Source organism: Taeniopygia guttata, chromosome 22, assembly GCF_048771995.1.
Source record: "Taeniopygia guttata chromosome 22, bTaeGut7.mat, whole genome shotgun sequence".
NCBI classification, from domain to species: domain Eukaryota; kingdom Metazoa; phylum Chordata; class Aves; order Passeriformes; family Estrildidae; genus Taeniopygia; species Taeniopygia guttata.
The window spans coordinates 4434769-4458367 of record NC_133047.1 but is presented as its reverse complement, the minus strand read 5'-3'; the positions used below and the strand labels follow the sequence as shown (position 1 = coordinate 4458367).

At 50.6% G+C, this 23599-nt stretch overlaps 3 protein-coding genes across 10 annotated transcripts in view; 1 reads left to right on the top strand and 2 right to left on the bottom strand.

Annotated features, from left to right (window-relative positions):
• Nucleotides 1-61: 61 nt before the first annotated feature.
• On the bottom strand, nucleotides 62-7952 carry ANXA4 (annexin A4). The gene is given in 13 exon segments (NM_001245306.1): nucleotides 62-441; nucleotides 699-821; nucleotides 1095-1153; nucleotides 1591-1686; nucleotides 2147-2240; nucleotides 2604-2660; nucleotides 3017-3096; nucleotides 3722-3812; nucleotides 3961-4074; nucleotides 4339-4433; nucleotides 4804-4879; nucleotides 5976-6031; nucleotides 7885-7952. Coding segments are annotated over 12 exon segments (948 nt in total). The 5' UTR covers nucleotides 5979-6031; nucleotides 7885-7952; the 3' UTR covers nucleotides 62-381.
• Nucleotides 7953-9389: 1437 nt separating this feature from the next.
• On the bottom strand, nucleotides 9390-15840 carry LOC140680457 (uncharacterized). Of its 2 annotated transcripts, XR_012051764.1 has the most exons (3): nucleotides 15162-15840; nucleotides 9651-9789; nucleotides 9390-9509 (listed from the first exon to the last, which is right to left on the bottom strand). XR_012051764.1 is itself a non-coding variant. In XM_072917753.1 (2 exons), exons 1-2 carry the CDS (start codon nucleotides 15838-15840, stop codon nucleotides 9716-9718), a joined length of 753 nt encoding a protein of 250 aa, XP_072773854.1. In that variant the 3' UTR covers nucleotides 9561-9715. The 2 variants fall into 2 exon arrangements, 1 of the variants encoding a protein (XP_072773854.1); XM_072917753.1 differs by lacking the exon at nucleotides 9390-9509 and having other exon boundaries at nucleotides 9561-9789.
• AAK1 (AP2 associated kinase 1) overlaps nucleotides 15727-23599 on the top strand; it is a 51698-nt gene continuing 43825 nt past the window's right edge. For all 7 annotated transcript variants that reach the window (XM_030289991.4, XM_030289990.4, XM_030289989.4 and 4 more), the window contains exons 1-2: nucleotides 15727-15865; nucleotides 15952-16246. In XM_030289991.4, coding sequence (XP_030145851.4) covers nucleotides 16084-16246 — 163 coding nt within the window. In that variant the 5' untranslated portion in view covers nucleotides 15727-15865; nucleotides 15952-16083. The remainder of the gene's footprint in view (nucleotides 15866-15951; nucleotides 16247-23599) is intronic.

Here is a 23599-nt window from a genome sequence, read left to right as displayed (position 1 = left end):
TCTCAGGTTTGCTTTAGTTGATGCATTTTGCTGGTGAACACAACAGCAGAGGGGCAGTTGGTCAGAAAACAACTTTTATACCTTTGGTTCCAGCATTCTGTGTAAGCTGGGCTTCACCAGCCCAGTTAGTAGGCAAATGGGTGTTCCAAGCATAAAAGTGTATCAAAGGGGTTAACAAGAATGGCCACTATCTAACCAGAACATGAACTAACCTAAGTCTATAATTGGAGTAATTAATAAGGCATTTGGAGAAAAAGAAAAAAAAAAAGAAGAAAGAAATCTTTATCGTGATTGGACTCGAAGATCTTAAAGATCTTTTCCAACCTAATCAAGTCTATGATCAGCTGCTTCCCATCACCCAGCAGGCTCCCCAGGCCTCCTTTAATCCTCCCCACCACACAGCCTGAGCAGAACCTTCCTGTAGTCCCCTGAGCAGTCTCCCTAGAGAGAGCAGAAAAAAGGAACACCATTAATTTTGCAGCTCCATGGAAAGTAGGATTCCTTTCAGCGTAAATGACTTATTGTAGTGTTTGTATCCTCTTTGGCAACTTAATAACCAAGAACATTCAGCAAGGTTTAGAGTACATAAATGTAAAGTCTCCTTAATTCCACCTCCTCTAAAACACCCAAAAAATTGTTTGGAGAGTCTCCTTGGTGCTGCTTAGCAAACACAGGTGTGTGTAAGACTCCAAGCTCACCTTAATGAAGGAGTGGAGTGATTTTCCATACATGGCCAGGAACTCCCTCCTGATGTAGAGCATGTCGATCTCAGCACGGGACACCATCACCCGGATCAGCGTGCTGTCATCGGTGCCCAGGCCCTGAGGGGACACAGCAGCAGCTGCACAGGCTGAGGGCACCCCAGGGACAGGCACTGAGCCTTGGCCTTCCCTGCAATCCACTCCTGACTTGACCATTTTTGCATTAATGCAGGGACATTATCAGCTCTGAGCTTCCTGAAGGAAAAGAGCTCCACAGAAAACCTCAGACTTCTTTTATTCCCCCCAATTAACACACTTTCTTTTTTTCTCTAATTGCTGTCATGCTATTGACTTAACCATGGTGGGGGGGAGGGAATAGCAAAATCTCTTTACCTTCATGGATTTGTACAATCTCTCAGCAAAATAAGCAGGTTTATTCCTCAAGCACTTGACTGTAAGAGAGACAAGAACAAGAGAATTACAACCAATAAACACTGAAGGATAAAGTCTTCCAAACCTTTCCAGCACTTTCTCAGTGCCGACATTTATTCTGTAAAAATGCAACTCAACAAGCACAGTGCAGACATCCAGAGTCAGTGACCTGCTATCAATTGATGTCTCCATGCCCAGTGCACAGCAATAAAATATTTTTAAGGCTTTAAAGCTTCCACACAGCATATGTCATCTGCCAAAGCATCCCTTGGCACAGAAATATAAAGCACAGAGCCTTCTTGCCAGGTCTTTGCATCTGCAAAGATTAAAACACTGTGGCTTGTAAAACAGTGAAAAAGAATCTGCCTCCTGAAGCTGTGCAAACAGTCAGGGCAAGAGACAGTATCCTTAATTATTTAATTAGTTTGTAGACAAAGTTTAAAAGCACAGAACTCACCCACAGCTAACAAAGCATCCTCAAGGTCTCCTGACATCTCAGATTTAATGCTGTCTGTGATGTCCTTATTAGCAATGGCTCTGTACACATCAAAAACTAGGAGGAAGAGTTGGATAAAAGAGCCAAATGAGCTGCTTCAGTGTGTAACCCCCGAGGATCACTTTGCAAGATCAACCTCCTCATAGCCTGTACAAACACTGCACCATTACTGTGACATTGTAAGCTAAATCAGGGCTGCCCCTCAGAAAGAATTCATTTTAATTATCAGCTGTTTTGCTAATTAGCCTACCACTGCTGCAAGGATTTTCCAGAACTGCTATTTAATGCAGACAGTTTCCATGCTTAGCTCTGTCCCATGGGAGCCACACTTCACTATCTGCAATTCACAGGCTAGAGGAAGTTGTATGGGTGTTTTACTCAACTCCCATTTTGAATCTACTGGCCCTGAGAATATCTGTTGTCTCAGGAAGGGATCACAACCAGTTAATGAACAAAGCTGCTACAAAGGTACAGTCCTCAAACAAGGGAAAAAGCCCAGGACACAGAGAGGTCCTACCTCTGAGCAGGTGGCACCTGTTCCGTGTGCAGAGGATGGACATGAACTGCACCTCGTCTGTTCCCCATCTCTTCTCCCCAGCTTCATACAGGCACTGGAAGACATCAACAAAGTGGGGATAACATGAGATCTTTGCTTCATAGAACATTCGGGTCGGAAAAGCCCTCTAAGGTTATTCACTTAACCACTAACTCATGTCTCCAAATGCCACATTCACGTGGCTGTTGAATCCCCTCAGGGATGGGGACTCCACCCCTGCCCTGGACAGCCCGTGCCAGAGCTGGACAACTCTTTTGGGGAAAAATACTTCCTAATATCTGCTTTCCACCTGGGGCACTGCAGACTAGCACAACTTTGGGTTTACTTGAGGAAAAGAGGTCTATAAACAGCAGGGATCCACCACACATCACATATACAAACCCAGACAGTTCTTGCCAGGAAGATAATTGCTACACACCTGAGCATCTTGTTGAGCAAGGGCTTCATCCACAAATGTTCCCTCATCTCTGTTACCCTGCAGTAATACAAGGATGAAAAACTCATTTCAACAGAGCAACTAATGGAAGTAAGTCCTGCAAATTCCCCATTCAAAACCAGTTACTGGAGATGTATAATGGGGTTCTTAACATTGAGTAATGGACGTGATTTGTTCTTTCTTTTGAAACAAGCAGACATCCACTTTATTAAAAAGAGCACATGGCATTAAGGCATGGCAGAGTGAGGCTGTTCTCCCTGCAGAAGCTGGGGTGAAGTGCTGGCAAGGTGAAATGCAAGAGACGTGAACTAGCAGCCAGCCTGAAGCACCTCATCACTGAGACAGAGATGTCCAGCAGATGTCCACCCCCGTTATTTGCCCTGTCCTGGACTCACCGTGGCGAGGGACACGAGGACCCTGCGGAACATGGAGGATGTGTCAGAGACGATGTCGTCCTCCAGGCTGGAGCCGTACTCTGCCAGAGCACACACACACACATCTGTTACTAACAGCTTGCACAGTCACAGGATTTGCTGACTGGGAAGGGACCCACAAGCATCACCAAGTCCAGCTCCTGGGCCTGCTTAGAACCATGCCCAGGAGTCCCACCACGTGCCCAAGAACAATGTCCAAACGCTCCTTGAGCTCCATCAGAATCGGTGCTGTGACCACTGCTCTGGGGAGCCTGTTCCAGTGCCCAGCCACCCTCTGGGCAAAGAGCTTTTTTCTAACATCTGTCCTAAACTATCCCCAGGATTTGAGTTGCCTCAGCAGTGCAGTACAGGGGGACAGGCATGTCCTGCTAGCCACAGTGACTAGGACAAGTGAGGATGCCCTTGCCCTTCTTGGCTTTCATCACAGCCATCATATTGAGTGGTACAGGGCAAAATTAAGAAGCACAGCCAGTATAAAACTGGCAAAAGATCCACCATGGACAGACAGCCATAACCAGCCCACCGCACTACATTTCCGACAACTCAATTTCTGGGTGTAATTCTAGTCCTTGATGCTGACATACCCTTTTCCTGCCTCTCCACACACCCCTGCACACACACAGGTGGCTTCTGAGCCAGTAAGAAATTGCAGAGCATGCTACATACGGAGTTTGTAGTTCTGATTGATGTGCCGAATCTCCTCGTTGGTGCGAGAAGCCAGGATTTCAATCAGGCAGCCTTCATCTGTCCCTGCTCCCTAGGGAAGCACAGAGACAAGGCTGTGGCAACTATGACTTTTGTTTATTGGATATAACTAAATAAGAAATCAATAATTAATATGCAATTATGCCATTGCATAACTAAATTGACCATAAGTCATGCAACACAAAAAAGGATTTCCAAACCTTCATAGCCCTCCTCAGTTCATGCACATCATACATGGTGGTAGGAGTCATCAAACCAATGATCACCCTTTCAAAATTCCCGCTCAGCTCAGACTTCAAGTCATCAATCAAATCCTAGAGGACAGAAAGAGAAGAAAGGAGAAAAAGACACAGAGAAGAGGAAGAACTTGTTCAATACGTTTCTTCATGCTCCAGCTCTCCTTGGATGAACAGCTACTACACTTGTTCTGAAGTGAACAAGACCAAAAAGACTTGGCCAAGGAAAGCTTGTGCTCAGTGCCATTCATGCTCTTGTGGAGACTGGGATGTTCTTCACATTTCACCCGAGTGGTACACCCCAAAAAAGCCCACAGGCACTGATCTCTGAAGAGCACCTACCCTGCCAATAGTGCTTTTATAGGTGATCAGGACTTGCTGACGTTGGGAAACGTTCAGTTTGGTCAAGCTCTCAATGATGGCATCTTCATCTGTGCCTGAAGGAACCAATGGAAACCAGTCAAGCTGCTTGTACCAGAACCAGAGGCCTGCTCTGGCCTAGCCCAGGGTGTGCCATTGGCCACACAACCTTACACACATCCTTGCACAACCTGGGTCTCATCTGTGCACGAGTGCCTCAGCCCAGCAGCACCACACCATGGGACAGAGAAAACAAGAGCCTGACTAAAGACGTTTTTATGGGCAGGACTTGGATTTCCAGTGGGTTCAAGTTGCCCAGTTCCCTCCAAGGGAAGGCAGCGAGGTGAAGCAAATGGCTGAACTTCCCCTCCAAAAAACCACCAGTAAAAACCTTCCCAACTGGCAGAACTAAAAAAGAAGGCTTAACAGTGGAGGGAGATAACTTACCCAATCCCTTCATGGCCTTCCTTAGTGCCTGTGCTTCTTGCTCAGCACTGAAAGCTGAGACGCCCTTGACTGTTGCCTAAACCCATAGGAGAGGAGTTATGAAAAGTCACAAAGTGAGACATTCACAGTGCAGAGTTGAATTAAAAAAAAAAAAAAAAAAAAAGACAATTCAAAAGATGCAAACATCTCTTTTGGAAAGTGACAGCCACTAAAGTCCACCCACCAAACATGAGCGATTTCATACCAGGTTCCATCCATTCCAAAAATGACATGGCTTGTTCCAGGACTTCCCAGCCACATAAGAAATAAGCTACAGGGACTCAAGTGAAAGGAGAAAGTATCTTAATGTGGCTGCCCATGGAGTATCTGCTTTCCAGTTAAATAAGGGCACACAGCCTGACATCTCTGTTCAGCTGTGAAAACAGCTTCTTCCCAGCAGTTTTCCAAGTAAATCATAGAAGAAGCTGTTCCCATCCAAGCCCCATTCCTGACTTCTCTAAGAGCAGTCAAGGACCATCATTCTGTTAAATATCACACCAGGAAATCCAGTGTTTTACCCAAAATGGTGATTCACAAACAGGTTTCTCCTGCCTCTGCTCTAGTGCAATTTCTTGGGAAATACACTTCTTTTGCAAAGCTCTTCATGTTCCCAAGAAAATCATCAGCAAAATACCACTTAACATTCAATGGGCAGAAAAATGTTCACCGTCCCTGGAAGTGTTCCAGGCCTGGCTGGACAGGGCTTGGAGCAGTCTGGGACAGTGGAAGGTGTTCCTGCCCATGCTGGAGATGGAACTGGATGATGTCTAAGGTTCCTTTCAACCCAAACCGTTCCAAGATTCTGTAATAACACCCATAGAAATGGCTGCCTTGTAGGCTCAACCTGGAAAGAATAATATGCCTAGGAAGTTTATTTGGAGAAATTAATGTTCTTTGAATTATTTGAATAACTTATCTGGTTTTCCATTAACTCCCCAAAGCAAAAGCCTGTATGCGTGGGTCATTCTCCTCTACAACGAGGAAGCAGAAAGAAATGATAAATTCACCCCCTTGAAGGGACAGACAGTAACAGTGTTCTTCCTGTTGTGTCCTTATCTAAGCTCCGCTCCCCAAGTTTATCAAGTCAGAGCAAAGCCTTGGCACAGCCTGGCACAGCAAACACACTCACTCACCATCCTGCTGGGATCTAGTCAATCTGCAATTGTCTGTGTCCAGGGCACTGAGACAGCTGTAATAATAAAACACAGGGAGTGTTAGTTTTCTAGCAAATTATTAATAGAATACACCTTCCCTCGAAGGTTAATGAAGCTGGTTAAATAACCATCTAATCCTTTGAGGACTAAAGCAAGACTGAGCAGCCCAAGTGAACGCCCAGGGCAGTTCCCGGAGTGTCCAGCCCTGCTTTGTGTTGAGCAAAGGCTGGAACACAACAGCACAGGGCCAGGGCCAGGCTGGAAGGGATGTGGTGGACACACAGGTGATTAGCACTGGTAATTTAGTGATTCTTCTCTATTGCCAGTGTGACAGCCTGGCTGAGGACACAAGGAGAAGCAGACAGTGTTGCCCTGGAGCGCAGAAAATAGACATGATTCTCATGTCCTCCAAAATACATGGTTTTGACCTTGGCAGGTGAGAGCCTGAGGGTGAGCAGCGTAAGGATGAAGCAGGGTGAGGATGAAGCAGGGTGAGACAGCCCTAACATTGCATAGATCCTGCCTGGGAGGCAGAGACACCATGGTGTAGGTGAGCACACAAAGGATAACCTCACTTGAGCACTGGGCAGGAGAATTACTTCTCCTATTAATATCCAGAATAAAGGCCTGGTACAATAAACCAGGCTGAGAACAAGCTCAAAACACTGTGCCCAGGTGACAGAGTGCAAGTGCAGGAGGCATCCTTCCCATTACTCGATTTTTTTTTTCCATGATTGATCTTTTCCTGGCAGGCATCGTCAGCTAAACAACCTGTTTTAAGTCCATATCAAATATCCTTTAAAAGCTGAATAAACTTGATTTATCAGACAAGTGCTGACTCTATGACATGTGCTGGCCAGTTCAAGTTTAGGCTTGCACACAGTCAGGTTTTCCTGACTATGCTCAGAGCACCCACACAGGAACCAGCAAGGAAAGTTCCAACAGCTTAAGAGGATACAAACACAGGGCTTTTTCCCTCCCAGTTTGAGCTCGCAGCAGTGCCAGTCCTACACCCCGGATCTGGATGGAAACCCACCGCTTCGCGACCCTTTTCCTTGCGAGGCAAACACTGGACCTGTCCGACGAGTTCCCTCATTGGGTGCACGTTTACCCAACCACAACCCACACACAGCGCCGGATCAGCTTTTCCACAGCTCGCTCGGCGCCAGCTGCTGCCGGGTGCGGGATGCAGCCCGGCTGCGCTCCCGGGGTGCCCGGGCTGGGCTGGGGCTCTCCGCAGGGCCACCGACTCCGAGCTCGCAGCTCAGGAAAGGCTCTGCTACGAGCCCGGGACAGCTGAAGTATCCCAGCGCCTCCCACACAATGACCTTTATCTGGACACCGCCCTCAGAAGGAATAAAAATATGATTCTTACAGCCCTGTGCGCCTCATGCAGCCTAACCCCGAGCCGTGTCACCCCCTGCCACGCCCTCGGCGCTCCAGCGGCCAGGCCGTGCCAGCGCGGGCATGGCACAAATAGGAACCAAAACCCGCACTGCCTGTGCCCGGGACAGGTCAGCCCTTCCTGCACCCCACAGCTGCCCCCCGTCCTTGCCCAGCCCGGGCCGGAGCCCCCGGGCCGCCCGCGATGCGGCATCGCCCGGCCCGGGGCTGCCGCAGTGCCAGGACAGCGGGGACGGCCTCGGCACCTTCCCGGGCACCGCCGGCCACGCAGCCCCGTCCCCGCACCGAGGGGAACCCTCGCACCTTCCCGGGCACCGCCGGCCACGCAGCCCCGTCCCCGCACCGAGGGGAACCCTCGGCACCTTCCCGGGCACCGCCGGCCACGCAGCCCCGTCCCCGCACCGAGGGGAACCCTCGGCACCCTCCCGGGCACCGCCGGCTACGCAGCCCCGTCCCCGCACCGAGGGGAACGCTCGGCTCTCACCTGCTGTCCACGCGGGTCCCTGGCACGGCTGCGGAGAGCTTCGGTGGCTGTCCCGGGTGGCAAAGTCCCCGCCCTGGAGACACGCGGCAGTGACGTGAGGGAGCTCCAGCCCTGCCCTGGCCATCCCTGAGCAGTTGGTTGGGATCCTGGGCACGGAGAAGCTGCTAGGGAGCCTCACTCACGCTGCACGTTTGGGATGTAACCCCAGACTGCACTTTTGGGCTTACACGGAGGGCTGGAGGGCTGGGACGGCTTCCCCCTGCCCGGCATTCCCTGTAAAAGTCCCTGGGAGCAGAGGGGCGCTGGCTGCAGGCTCTGGTCTCTCTCTCCTGCCTGCACACCCGAGCGGGGAGCCAGGGGGACGACGGGGAGCACACAGGCAGCAACACCCTCGAGCAAGAAGTCCTGTTCCTCCCGCGGTGTTGTTCGTGGGGATTTCTGATCTGTTTCGTGCCTCCTGTGGTCCCACAGCACCTCTCTGGGTCTTCAGCATCCTCACCCCTTGTCTAAGAACTCTGCATGGCAAACAGCCATGATTTCAGTAAGGATGGCTCTTTGCCCCGATAAATGGCAGTGCCCTCAAGCCAAAACCCTTCAGGCAAAGGCACTTCAGTTTAACCCCATGTCATCCTGCTGGGCTCAGCCATGGACATGATCACACGGCTGACAGAGGGAAATCAGCCTTGCAATAGATGTATCTTGTCTTCAAGTGTTTATCCTCAGGACCTTTGGTCTCCTCTGATGCCAAGCGTGCTGTTATTACCATGGGTAAACCCTCTCAGTTTTTTCCAGCTCACAGCACAGCTCTGTCCCTCTTTGCACATGCTCCTTTGCTGGAAGAACCTAAATTTAGCAGCCTGGATGCAGGCAGGCTGTGCCTCAGTGAGCATGTCTGTGTGGGTTATTTATTGCAGTTCCTGCTGCAGCTCAGCTCCCAAAACAGCTCCACAGAGCCCAGCACCTACTGCTGATGCAAGGGGACAGACCAGGGGAACAGAAAAACCAGGCTCAAGCCTCAAGCCCTCTCCTTTTGTACTGCAGAGCGTCTTCCCTTGCAAAATCTGGCACTTGACCCTGAGCAAGATTCAGTGTGGACCAGCACATATAAACTATTGCTAAGGAGAAACTTTTCTCTTTCCTACATCTGTGAAAGTTTCCATTCTCATCCCTTCTTCTCACGTCAGCAGTGCCTGCTCTGGGCCCATTTTAATGCTCCAGCAGAACTGCTGTGTTTCTCCATCTTACATTGCCAGTGATTTTTTTAGCCTGTGTATTTTCATCCTTCTGTTTGCTTCCCAGTCTCTTCAGCCCCCAGGACTGGAAGGCTCTGTCACTGCAATCACTGGTATATGCAATAGTAATTATTTAATACCATGAGTTATTAATTTGCTTTACAAATTAGTTAAATATTGAAGCAATCCTCCCATTCATTATTTTCACAATTTAACCTTTTCTTTCCCCCTGGGAGAGGCACCAAGTAGGAGGAACACTTGAAGATACAAAGTGTTTGTGTGGATGGTTTTGGCCACCTGGAATTAGTCACGTAAGTGTAGTCCATTCAGCAGCCAGATCCTGACACATCACACAGCCAAGTTCCCTGTAATCTTGGCTGGCTCTGGAGCCATCTGATTCAGTCACGATTATTTGGACCAGAAAGGAAAAGAAAAAAAAAAAAAGGCACAAAAGCTTCTGAGCATGTTGAGAGTTGTCTGAGCTTCTCTGGAAGGTGGATAGAGAGACAGGGGGTTTAGGGAACCCTGTTATACCTTGCTACAGGAGCTGCTGCCTTCAGGAAGATGAAGGATTGTTGCTGTATTTTCCTAGAGAAGGTTCAGGTGACAAAGCTTTGTCTCTCCAGGAGTCCTTTGTGCAGGGTCTGCTCAACTTTCAGCTTTGTCTTCGTCTCTGAAAGGATGGAAGGCTATGGTTATTCTCCAGTATCTCCAGCTGAAGGACATCACTGGCTGGCATAGCTTTGCTGTCCTTGCATCAAAAGAGGGACAGCAAGGGACAAGCCCGCAGTCCCTCTCAGTGCAGTGACAGAGCACATTGCTCTTCTGTTCACACATACTTCATTTGTCCTATCAATTATTTTAACCACCCTTGGTTTAAAGCTCTCAACCCCCCAGACTTTACTCAGTTACACACATGCTTTCTATTCCCATTCTGGCCTGCTGTTCTCCCATTTACAAAGGACCTAATGAGAACTGAAGGTCACAGAAAAAACAGGGAGGGCACTGTGCATTAAGTAAATAACTTGGGCTCAAGCAGCAGCCCTTTAGGTAGGGGTATTTCTTCAGTCCCATAATGAGAACAGAGCTGAACCTCTAGAAAATGGCAGCATTTGTTTTTGCCTGAAGGACCTGACCTTTTAAATTTGCATCTCAGAGAGCAAAGGAGCCTTTGCTAGGAGGTTTTCAGTGTGTCCTTTCATTAGCAGGTACCTGCCTTTAGCTCTAGAGGAACAGCCTCACCTCATTCGCTGAGCTCCAAATTCTGGCACTAATGAAGACATTAACCCAGAGAGGGTCAGAATTTGGGCCTTTGGGGATTAAGTTGGTGTTTTTAGGAGGTTCACAAGGGAAGAGCTCATTTTCATACCTGAGCACTGGCAGTCTGCTGGCAGCAGCCCCTGAAAATGGGGTTATTTAAGGGTTGCACAAGTGCTGTGGGAGTGTGTTGGATGCTGTAGCTCAGTCAGTGTTGTCTCCATAGCAGCAGTACCCGAAGGTAGGGCGGAGGCTGAAAACCAGCCCTTGCTTTTCCAAAGCACTGAGCTCTGCGTGCTTGTGAGAGGCTAAAGAATCCTCTCATTCCATGTATCAATATCACAGTAGTCCCAAAGTGAACTGCAGTTGCTGGGGCTCGCTGCAGACATCCAGGGGCACTTCTGACCCTTAGAGCAACGGTGTGTCCATACCTGCTGTTCAGCACCGTGGAAGGTGCAACAGCCACAAGTCTGAGGTGTTTTGGGAAGAGGTGTTTTGGGGAAGAGCTTAGGAAGAGGCAGCCTGGAGCTGTTGATCTATGATTGGAGTAGAGCCCTTTTAACACAAAGAGAGGAAGGAAGATGAAACACTCCCAGATCTAGGTGAGCAGTGCTTATTTGAGTGGGAAAACCGAACTGTTCCAACTCACATAAGAAACTGGAGTGTTCTTAACTCTTCATAGCCATTAGAAACACTGCTTGTGCACTCAGCATTATCAGGGGAATGCGCAGCACTCTCCCTTTTAGCAATCCAGGCATTTAGAACCCTGAGCACAGCATACCAGCACTCCTATTGCAAGTCAAAGGCTCTCTGGGGGGTAGATTATATAAACACAAATGTCACACAAGGCCAAGAAGGAACTGAGGAACAGAACTGATTAGAGAAAATTCCTGTAACTTAAGATGCCTTTAAAGCAAGAGACCACTTGGACACACACGGGAGCCCACCTGCCTGAGACAATGAGCTGTAAGGGGAGACAGCGATGAGCACTGCGGGGATGAGAGAGCCAGGAGTCGAATTCCCGTTTCAAGAGTGCTTCAATCACCGGGTTCTCAAGGTGGGGATGCTCGTGTTCTGCAGGCGGGCACGCAGGAGGGGATCCCAGCTGCTCTCACAGCTCCTCACTCTGACAGCTCTAGCAGCATCTCGGCTGCGGGGGGCTCTCCACACTGCTGTCCCCCAGCATATGCTGTGCTGACACTGCCTCAGAGATGCCCACCCACTCTGCCTTTCTCCCACAGAGAAACTGAAGGCTGCGCTTGGCCACGGGCCCAGTCTGCTGTTTCCTTTTATTCACTAAAGCTATAAACAGCAGGGAATGCAATCAGTCCGGGGCCATCGGTGGTCTGATGGCTTCGCTGGCTGCCTGTGACCGTGAATCCATCCAAAGGGGAGCAAGAGTCAGCAAAAACCTCCAGAGAGGGAGGGGGCTTAAGGAATGCTTACTTTCATTAGCATACACATAGTTATGAAGAGGAAATTAGTAGCTTTCACTTTTTTCTTCTTAATTAGTATCTGCCTCCATTGAGTTTAATCTTACTCTTCTGCTCTGTAATTTGGCCATAGACCAGCTCTAGGGGATGGAAACAGAGCTATGACTGCCCAGCTCATGACGACTTTTCCTGACCCTGCGCTTAAACAGAAGTGAGCAAAGGATGTGGGCAGAGCCAGGTGAGGAAGCTTGGGGCAGGAGGAGCCCCAACAGGATCCTGACACTGGAAACACAGCTGATAAATCCCTTCTCCGTGAGAACCCAACCTGCAAACTTCCCTTAGGGTGACAGCAGCTGCTTGAAGGGACAGAGTGGAGCTGTGCTGCAGTCATGCTCCCTGAGAAACACGGCTCTTCCCCAGCCAGTGCTCCATCCCTGGCTGTGCACAGGGTCACTCCAGGCCGCTGCATCCCACGTACGAGAGCTTGCAGAGCTCAATCAGCTCCTTTATTTCTGGGTGTGCCACTTCTGTCGATGGAAGGTTGGCTTCCAGCCCCTGGAAGCAGAGCCATTGCTGGAGCCAGTGAGGATGTCCTGCAGGGGCAAACAGGAGCACCAAGGAGGTGGAAGTTTTTAAGCATGTGAAATACAGGTCTGAGTTCTGGAGTCTTTTTGTTCCTCTGCACAACTCTGAACCCACTGTCCCAGGGTGCTCCCAGCCCTGTCCATCCTGGCCTTGGACACTTGCAGGGATCCAGGGGCAGCCACAGCTTCTCTGGGCACTCTGTGCCAGGGCCTCATCCCCCTCACAGGGCACAATTCCTTTCTTATATCTAATCTGAATATCTCTCCCTTACTTTGAAACAGTTACCCCTATCACTGTGTAAAAAAGGCTCTCCCAACATCCTCACCAAGATACATTGCCGTGTGATTAAGACTTCATTATTATGTGGTGAATTCAGGAAAATGTGACCACGGCTGTGTTTCCCCTGGCCAGTTAAGTGACAGCAAGCACAGGAAGCTGTGCCAGCTCCGCTCTCCGTCGCTCCCGGAGCTCTCCAGAAGGGGCCAGTGTGCCCTCGCCTTTCGGGGGCCGCAGGAAACCTGCCCAGGCCTGTGTTTTTATTTAGAAAATGCTGAGCTGGCTGGAAAGTTTGATGAAGAGGGATGCAGCTGTATTAATGTGCTTCTTCCTGGGGATTTGAATGCATTTTCTGAGCAGTGCAGGAGAACCGGGGATCAGGGAGACAATGTGCAGGGAAGCAGCTCTGCTGACCACACTTGGATATTTTAAACCTCGCGTCATGGGATTTCAGCAGCTTAAAATTTGTTTTTTAGGACTGAGTGCATTAGTCAGAGGTTCCTGTCTGCAGCAGGACAAGCCTGGGAACACGGGAGAAGCACCAGGCCCTGTCTGTGCTGTGGCCACGGATCAGCTTTTCCACTTGGAGCTTTCAGGCTCAGCTCCCTCTGATCCCCGTGAAGGTCAGAGGGATTGCAGCAGTGCAGTGAGCCTTGTGTCTTCTGGAATAAAGAACATCCTCAGCGTCTGCAGCCGGGGATGGCTCCTGCTGGGCTTCTGCTCCCCGGAATGGTCATGGGTGGGGTTTGTGTGCCCGTGGGCTGAACAGCTGAGCCCCCAGCCGTGCGTGGGTCTGGCACTCCCTGCATTGCACTGCAGGTACGGTTAAAAAAAGCCCTCTCAGAGCCAGGGAGGAGGCTTGGCAGTGCATCTGCAGCTCTCTGCATGCAGTGGCTTTTATCTTCTTTAGCTGGAAATGAGTCATTTCCCTGTGCTGTACAGAGATGCCCAATTTCCTTGGAAATTGTTCAGTTCTGCAGAGTCCCCAGAAATCCCCAGTGATGGGACCCACTTTTTGCACTGGGTGTTTTACCCGTCTTGAGAAATGCCCGGGGATTTTCACAGGTCAGAGAAATTAAAAAAAAAAATTAAAATAATGGATCGAAGCAACTGAGACTTTACTCAGTTCGTACTTATTCCAAAGGGCACGTGAACCTTCTGTACTGAGCACTGGCAGTTAATTCATCACAGAGCCCCAGAGTACAGCCAAGCATGCTTCATACAGATTTAAGCCTGCAAATGAAAATGGACTCTTTTCACATGTGTGCTGGCTGCTGGCTGAAATGACTGCAGCTCCAGTTGTGTGGATTGGGGTGTACTTGGAAATGAGGTGGTCAGGAGCCACCCTATAAATTATGGGTGACTGAAGGTGGTCAAAGGAGGACTTTGGGGTCTGCAGGGTGGGCTTGTGAGCCCATACCTTTAAGACCTGTTGAGGACAAGGATGGTGGAAGAGGTGTAGTAGCATTATGTACAGCGAAGAGGCACAGCAGAAAACAACTGTAGTGATGTGCTGTCAGATCCCTGTATCTGTGTTTTGCTAAATGTTACCATCAGCAATTTTACCTGTTCTGAGAGTCACATGCATCTTAAAGGTCTTCAAACACTGTGAGGAAAAACCCAATTAGACCCAGACAGGCTGATCCAATCTCCTTGGCATTGCTGGAAGCCCAAAGCGAGACCAAGGGCTGTGTGAAGGGTAACATATTTGTCATCCCAAAGCAACCAGGCCTGGCCTATCCACTGGGAACAGGGGCTGACAGCAGGATGGCTGTAGTTATTACCATAATACAGGAAATAATAGTCATTGGGAAAATGGGACCATGCTTTGGTTTCCTATTCCATCCCAGTCAGAGGGGAGGAAGGAGTGTGGTGTTGCCATGGAGGTATTCATTTGGCAGCCACGTGCTGCTTGGGTTTTGTACTCTGGTGCTTCATTCTGGAAAAAACAATTTTTGCCATTTTAACATTTCCATTTGCTGTTTGAAACCCCAGCTCTGGCCCTCAATAGTGCGTGAGGAGAGGATTCGGCTGCTCTGGGTGCCAAAGGCTGGGAAAATCTCCTAATTCCTGAGAAAAATATTCTGAGAAGAACCCAAAGTGCATTTAAAGTGAATTTCCCAAGACCTGAGCTAAACGAAACCTTTCCAAGGCCTGACCCAAATGGCTTTGGGCTCTGGAGGAGCTGCAGCACTCCTGATGAGCATTTTGCCAGTTCTCGGGCAGGAAGGAGGAAGAATTTAACAGCAAACCCAAGGCACAGGTTTTACAAAACCAGCTACCAGGCGTGAAACACTAAAGGCATTTTGAGGGCTTGGCGTATCTCTGCTTTCAGGATTTTTTGTTAGGCTCTCAAAGCAGGCGCTGGCAGGGCCTGTGTGAAGACAAGCCTCGTGCTTCAGGTTGAAGCCAAGATGTCACAGCAGTGGCCTTTTATTATTCTATCTCAAAACCATCCACTTTAGCGCATTATTTCAAAGATAAACGTAAATACCCGTCACCGTGCAAAGCCCTAATGTGGGCCGTGGCTCCTCACGGACAGGATTTCTGCACTCATCCCTCGCGGCGAGGAGGACGCAGAGCCTCCGGGCCCCGTCCGCTGTCCCTGTGGCGGCCCCCGGTACCGACCGGTCTGAGGGGCGACCGCGGCCCGGCCGCTCCGCCACGGCCCCCTCACGGTCCCGCCGCGCGGCATGCCGGGACTTGTAGTCCCCGCTGCCCCCGGGCCCCCCCTCCGCCTGGCACGGCGAACTACCGCCCCCAGCGTGCCGCGCGCGGCGCCGCCATCCCGCCGAGCCCCCGCTCCCCCTCCCGCCGCACCGTGGGGCGCGGGGCGCTCCGAGGGCCGCGGGACGGGACGCTGTGGGACGCGACATCCCGGGACAGGGAGGAACGGCACGGGACAGCCCGGGGCGGCGGCGCCGGGCCCTGCAGCTGGCCGAGGCGCGGGGGCGGTGCTCCCGGCGGCACCGGGACTTCCTGTGACGGCCCATTTCCTGGTCGGATGGGGCCGGCGGGGGGCGGCGGCGGCGGGGTCGGTCCCTGTCCGTGTCCCTGACGGGCTCGGTGGTCGCCGGTGACGCCGCCAGGCAGCGATGCGGGCCCCGGGCGCTGCCGGCAGCCGGCCCCCGCCGTGAGCCGGTGGGGCTCGCAGGCCGGCCCGCGGGGCGCATGGAGGCATCCGCCGCGCTCTGCGAGGTACCGGCACGGGTCCGCGCGGGTCGGGGCTGGCGGGCGGCCCGCGGCCGTGACTCGCCAGCCCGGTATCCCCGCTGCTTCCGCAGGTGTGAGTCCCCGCGGGACAGCGCGGCTCGGCCCCGCCGGGCCAGCGGCCCCGGGCCCGCTCAGCGGCCGCGGCAGAGCCAGGAGGGGTCGGCACCGACACCGGCGTCGCGGCGGCCGCCGCCTCCTGAGACATGAAGAAGTTCTTCGACTCGCGCCGGGAGCAGGGCGGCTCCGGGCCCGGCTCGGGCACCAGCGGCGGCGGCGGCGGCAGCAGCGGCCCGGGCAGCGGCTACATCGGCCGGGTCTTCAGCATCGGCCGGCACCAGGTCACGGTGGACGAGGTGCTGGCGGAAGGTAAGGTCCCGGTGCCGTTTGAGCGCTGCTTTTCCCTCCCCGAGCTGAACGGGAGGCCTCGCGCTGTCCCGGGCACCCAGCCTCCTCCTTGACACCCGGATTCCCGAGTATTTCACTGTCCTTGGCAGAACTGCAGTCCAGTGGTGTCTGTAAGCTGACGTGTCTGGTCTTCCTATCTGTAGGTCCAGTGTGGGTTTCCTGGATTTGTTTTTTTTTTTTGTTTTTTTTTTTTTTTTAATGCTTCAGAAATTGGAGGATTGCTGTTAGAAGTTGTTTCCCACTTCTTCTAAGCTGGGAGTTAAAAAAACCAAAATAAACAAACACCCAAACCAAAATTGTCAAATATTTTGGTGCAGAACAAGGTGCTGTAAATAAAGAAAGTGGTGTCCTTCACACTTAAACTTTCTTCAGCTGTTACCTCCTTTCCTATCTCAAGCTGAGAGGATTAAAACACTGGAGTAAATTCCTTGTAGCTATGTTATGCACATAGGCTGGCTGTGACCTGGGATGAGGGATTTCTCTGTGTGTGGGATGTCTGCAAGGGGAAGTGGTGATCCCAATTGCCTTTTTTCTTTTTTTTTTTTTTTTTTTTTTTTCCCCAAATAAAACAGTTAGAGACCTAAAAATGAATCCTAGGGGTTATGGAACTCATGAAGTGTGCAGGCCTTGCAGTGCAGCAAGCTGCTGGTGGCATTTGTTTAATTGTAACCAGCCCTGCTGCTTGAACTATCATTTTACATTTCATTTGTTGGGGCTGTAAGGAACCTCCTGCATGGCTCTGCCTGGTAACCTTAGCCTCGACCTTCAGAGAGATGTTGGCCTCTTCAGACCTGCTCCTGGTCCCTCCTGCGCAGCATCCTGGGCAGATTTAGTCCAAACAGTGTTTTGTTTTGATGGCGAAGGAGAAGAGAGCTGCTGGGAGAGAGCTGAGTGGGAGGACCTGTGTTGGCTTTTACAGAAAGAGCCCTAAAATGGAAAAGGGACTCTGTGTACGCTGCCTGTGTTCAGATTTGTAAGAATTCACCACGGTGTACAAGAAAATAGGTCTGTGGCTGTTTTTTTAGACTTGGTTTCTGATGTGTTCTGCTGAGAGGAGCACCAAAACCAGGCTTTTACCTAGCAGCTATAGTGATTTTTTTTCCTTTGAAATTTGTGATACAGGTTTGCCTGGACTGATATCTGCAAGGCCCTTTTGGCCCTGGAAGCTTAGGACCTACATGAGCTAAACTTGAGAAGCTGTCAGTCTCTTTTTAATGCAGGATGGCCTCATCCTGGTAACATGGGAAGGCAGAGGCTTTTTTTGCTGATGAGTAATGTGCTGGCAGGTTCTGCCCCGGGAAGCGAAGCCGTGTGTCACCGGGCTCTCCTGCTGCAGCAGGGGTGGAGGTGGGAGCACGAATTGCCTGAGAGAAGAGCCTCCCTTCCCTGCCTCTCTGTGCTGGGGGGAGCTGCTGCTTGTGGGGGCTTTTCCCTGCAGCTCCTGCTTCCTGGGCTGGCCTGCGGGATGGAGCACGGCCTGCAGCTCTGGGCTGCTCACAGCAGGCCAGCACACCTGTGAAGCAGGTGCTGTGTTTGTTCTGTGAGGCAGAGGGAGTTCTGGTGAAAAGTGCTGCCCAGGTGTCTCCCTCCCAGTGAGACTTTGCTGTGGGCAGTGTGAAATCCTTCTGTGTGCAGAGGGGACACAAGCAAGGCGGTGTGTTGGTTTGCAGCTTTTGTTGAGAGCAGTGACAAATGGTTTCCTCTGTGGGAAAGTTGGGTCAGGAGTGCTGCAGCTCTGCATGCCTGAGTGTGGCTGAGTGTGCTGGTAAACAGCCTTTTCTAAACCCTGACTCAGCTGGAGACCTGGGGAGCTCGTGGGCAGCCCGGTCCCCACGCTCCTGACGTCTGAAACCTCGGCTGGAAAACCTCTCTGTATCTGCAGTGCTTCCAGCAGTGCTGAAGAGGCAACTCCTGGCTATTTCTGCTAAAAGGAAAAGTCCCCTGGGAAGCACTTTGTAGGAGGAGTATCCTGTCTGGGAAGGAAGGACCTGTCATCCCCGTTGCTTTAGGAGGGAGTGGGGAGGCCTGTGTTTAGGTGCAGCCTGTGAAACATGAAAAAAAAATAGATGTAAAAGAGAGAACTGATGCAGTGATGAATGGTGCAGAGGAGACTTGAGTTGAACCAGAAGTTTTGGAATTGAAATGTTGTGATTTGCTGTCAGAGCTGTGCCTGGTCACCCTGAATTCTGCTGAGCAACCCTGCTGATGAGGAGTGTGCCCTGGCTGCAGCACTGCCTGTGCCAGGTGGCAAATGGCTCCACATGCCTCTGGGCTCTGGTGTGGATCTCCCAAAGTACCTGCTCTGGTTAGGAGCACCCCTCACCCCGAAAGATAGTTCTGTCTGGATGCTTGGCTGCCTCGGCCGGGAGGAACATCCCTTCCTTTTTAGAAGGAAGTAGATGGGAATAATGTAGAAGGAATTTGAGGGGTTGGTTGTGGTGTCAGGATATGGTGAATCAGTGGGTTTTTTACAAACAGCGTGTTGCAATAGGTGGTACCTAGCTGGGTCTTTGTAGCTCTCCTGCTCTAATCTATATAACAGCACAAATAAGCTCTTGAAAATTTCCCCAGAGTTTGCAGAAGGATTACTGTGGTGGGAGGGCAGTGCTGCTGGCCCTGGGGGTCTGCAGGGTCAGGTTTAAAGTCACACAGTGCCCCAGCATGGGCTGAGGGGCGTTGTGGCTGGTTTTGGGGTGAGTGGTGTTTCACAGAGCTGAATGCAATCCCCGGGAGCTCTTGCAGTGTGGGGCTGAGTCAGGCTGCTGTCTTGCTGTTTTCTTTCTGAAAATAAACCAAAACTGCGTTCTATCAAATCAGATCCTCTCTTTGTTTCTGCCTGTGTGTAGGGGGAAAACCCTACACAAACAAAATAAACACAAACTCTACACAAACAACAAAACCTCACCCCAGAGCTCCCATGCTGGAGCTCTAGGGAGTTTGGTGTCCCTCTGATAGGGATCAAAGCAGCAGAAACGTTGAGAAGGATGTTGCCATAAATGAGGGATTTGCTAAGGAGTTTGGGAGAGGTGTGTGGCAAAGTACCACAAGGCACTGGTACTCCTCCGAGCTAAAACAGGGTGGGGATTGCCCCAGTGTCCCATTTCTGAGGGCCGCTGTGTTTTGTGTGACTCTGTACTCACAGTGTTGTGAGAGAGTGCTGAGCTGACCCGAGGTGTGTAAACATTGATGGGGCACGTGCTTGAGCAGGGTTTTGTCTTGCTCTGCTTCTAGCAGAAAGTACAGGCTGCATTCCTGCAGGTCTGTGAAAAGCTGCTTTAAAAATGAGTTGTACTTTTTTGAAAGTCTTTTCCCCTTCAAGTGTGTAAGTAAAGGATTCAGGTTTAATGATTGTTGGCTGTCTCGCTTAAGTTTTTCGGGTATGTGCCTGTGTGCTGTAGCTAGTGTTGATTTGAAAGCATTTAATGGTTGGTATTACAAACCAGTGCAAAGTCACAAAATCATCTTACATTTGTCAGCTGTATTTTTCCTGTGTTTTGAAAAGAGGGACACTGTGGGCTTCATCCTGAATTGCCTTAGCAGACCTGCAGGCCAGTGCATGTGGGGAGCAGCTGGGAGAGGCTGTGAATGCCCAGCCTGGTGGGCTGTGGCTGGCCTGAGCGCAGAGGGTTTCTGCTGACCCCTGCCCTGCTCACCCTTGGCACCTCCCTTCCCTGCAGCACCATAACCTGAAGTCACTGAAAACACACGTGAGCTTCCTCTGAAATAATTTCACTTTAAAGCAAACCCCATCTGAGGAACGTTTTGCAGATTTACGTGATCCTCAACTCAATTCCAGTGTGGTTGGGTTCAGTACACTGCTTTGAAGTGTATTTTGTGAGTTACTGCTTTCTAGTTTCAGCCAAGGGCCAGCTGCTAATCAGCTGACCAGTGACATTTGGATTAGGAATTAAACTGTTTCTCCTCTTGGAGTGGGACATGTGATTTTTTTCTTTTTATTTTTTCCCTGTTTCTTGTGAGGCAGAACATGTACTCTGCACTCTGCTCTGCCAGGTAGGATGTTCGGTTATGTGTTCTAGCAGTCTGTTTTTCTGAGAGTAGAAGCCAGGGGAACTTGTGAAGAATCCCAAGGGAATTACTTGGTAAATGCTGAGGTATCCCAAGTGTTTTGGTGCTTTTAGCAGCACAGCTTTTGCTGGGACAGTGTGTGCTGTGTCCTGAGATGTAATCAGGGAGGAAAAGCAGGTGTTAGTGGATTTAAGTGTGTAAGAAGTTGTGTGGGCCAGAGACTGGCCTGGCCTGGCTTGTGGGCTTTGTGCAGCCTGTCACAGGAGGGGTCTGGGGTGTACCCAGGGGGGCTGGTTCTTTATGGAACAGCTATGGCAGCTAAAAGCTGGTTTAAAGGCAGTGCTGTCCCAGGAAGGAACCTTCCATGTGATACCAGGAGAGTTTCTGTTTCAAGCAGTCCTACTATGAAGTTGTCAGCTAGTGAAAGCTTAGTTTTGGGATTCTGGCTGGGGCTAGTACATGGTCTGACTCTCCAGCTGGGGTCTTGCAGAAGTGTTCTAGTAGTTTTAAAGGACAGGTTGCTAACCTCTGGTTGCACGTGCATAATGTTTTTATTGTGGTGTGGGCCTTCTCCCCTTTGTGCAGGAGCCTGTCAGCAGCTTGAGGAGAGCAGGTGGGAAGTTATAAATGTGCTGAAGACAAGCTGGAATCCACTCTGGATTTAGCACTTCCTGCCTTCCAAGCTCACCCACCTGCATTAATCATGGCTAATAAGGGGTCAGGACTGGCTAGGTGCTGCACACTTGTGTTGGGACTGGCAGCTGCTTCCCTTGAAGGTGACTTTTTTCAGAGTAAATATTTTGGGCAGGATGAGGCTGTGCCCATTGGGAAGGCAGCGTGCCAGCTGCAGGGCTTGGTGCTGCTTCTCTGGAAAGTCACAACCAATTTGCCTTCTCTTGTGCTGGGTGTTTACTTGTGTTCTACGTGTGGAAGGAGACAGGAAATCTCTGAGGAGAACATGCCATAAGCAAAATTGGTTTATGGAGGAGTTATCTCCTGATGACAAGGGTAGCTGAGTAAGTTTCCCAGGAAGGGGTGCTGGCTTCCTTGGATGGGGGAAGCACAGGATGTCCTTGTGGTGGTATCATGCTGGAAACAAACCTCCTTGGATCAGATACTGGCTGCTGTACTTCTTGAGAGTAGGAACAATACGGACAGTGATTTACAAGCACAAGGAAAATATTTGGAAAGGCTTCAGTGAGGCACTGCAAGGTAATTCTCATTTGTGGCTTTTTGTCATTATGGAAACTTTCTTCTTTTGTAGGAGGTCCAGGAATTGCCACTAAATGAAATGAAGGTTATTGTTAACTGCCCTCAGTGTGATGCAGCAGAGTGAAACAGAGGGGAGCTGCTGCAGCTCCTCTGATGTGAGGAGCTCTCACTACCCTGAGTATCTGAGCCCTGGCACAGCCTGCGAATGTGTCCTTCCACCCCTTTTAGGGCTGCTGGGAGCTGAGACAGGGAGGTGAAGCAATGCAGAGCATGTGTGGCCAAGTCAGGAACTGATCTCTGGCCTTCCAGATTGGGTGCTTTAATTGCAGTCTGTGTTTCCTCTCAAGTGCTGCCTCGCCGTGATTTCAGCGAGTGAGCTCTTGGCACACGTGTGATTTGGGTGTAAATTCATGCTTGCTCTGTGGCAGAACCCCTGCTGACACCAGGACCTTGGGCCATGTGTTGCAGGATTGGATTAAAGACATTTTTGGAACGAGATGCTCATAGCATCTGGTTTGCTTCATGATTTTGCAGAAAGAAATGACATACCAGTGACGGGTGATCTCATAGATTAAAAATAAAAAAAGCCATCAGCAGCTGAGTTCCCTGAGCAGGGATTTGCGTGTGCATCCCCTCACAGCTGAGCTGGAAGCTGGCTGGTGCTGTGAGGAGGGCAGGTAGAGCTGATCTTCATTCACTGTTAGTCACACACCAGTTTCCCTTCCCATAGGCCTGTGGTAGGGGCCCCAAAATGTGCCTGTGTGAACTTACAAAGCAATCTGGCAAGCTGTTCTCGAGGGTGTGAGAGCAAAATGCACGATCCTCCAAGGCTCTAATTGCACAGCTGTTGTTCAGATATCATCTTAGCTTGTCCCTCCTTCTGTAAGTGAAATGATGCTTGCAGGGCTGATGTGTGCTTTTGCTGCACAAATGGCAGCAGTGAAATAAACTCCAGCTTGTCTCAAAGGTGTGCAGAATGCTCCATGAGGACATGATGTGCCTGGTTCCTGTGGCTGCCACTGAACATCAGTCTCTCTTCAAGGCACCAGAGCAAGCAGGAGGAGCCCTTGGTTTGGTGTGTTATACATGTTTTTCTGACTTCACTATCCCAGGTTGTATATGGGTGCTATTCAGACATTTATGAGAGTGATGCGAAATGTGGACTTTCAAAGTGGTTTGAAATTCTTAAAAGGAGCACAAGAAGTCAGTGCTGATGTGAGGAGCACAGAAATGGAGACCTTCTGCCTCATGTGCCTTTTCTGCATGACCTACCTGCTAATTCAGTGTTACTTCAGTTACCTGTTGTGACCCTCTGAAGGATTAATGGCTTCTGCCTTGGGAAGTGCTTCAGCCATAAAGGCCTCTCTGGCACTGAGCTGCTGCCTGGGAGGAGGGAGCTGGATCGATGGGAAATCCTCCCTTATGGCTGCAGTGTGGCCACATGAAGGTTGTTTGTGGCTGCTGCTGGCGCAGGGCTCTGCTCTAATGACTCTTCATGACCTTTGGCAAGAAGTCTGTAATACCAGGGGTATGCAGATGGCTGGTGGCATGAGCAATGCCCTGAGATTCCTAAAGAAAACACTCTGGAAGGATCTGAGACGGTGCCTGTATGCGTGCAGGGACTAAAGTGCTGTCACACTTGCCTTTTCAGCCAGCTGATGTGATCCTGCTGGTTCTTATGTTTGTGGCTTTTATTGGCTGTGTTTGTAAGGAATCAAAGAAATGCATCACAGAGCCCTGATGTGTGGGGTGGCAAGGGCTGGAGGAGGGACAGTGGGCAGAGGGCAGTACAGGCAGGTCACACTGTCCTGTCATCTTTGGGCACGCATTTCTGGGAAGTGAAAATCTGCTGGATGGCAGAGCCCTTCTTTCAGCCTTTACCTGTTGCTTCTGAGTCAGGAGATGCACTTGGTATGTGAACCTGAGTTTGCCCTTCTGTTTCTGTGCTGCTTTACCAGCTGCAGTTTGAGCTGCTGAGCTGATGTGCAGGGCACAAAGGCTCTGTGTGAGAGGTGTCACACAACCTGTGGTTCTGTGCCGTCCCCTCTCTGCACAGCACACAAACAGATGGTGGCA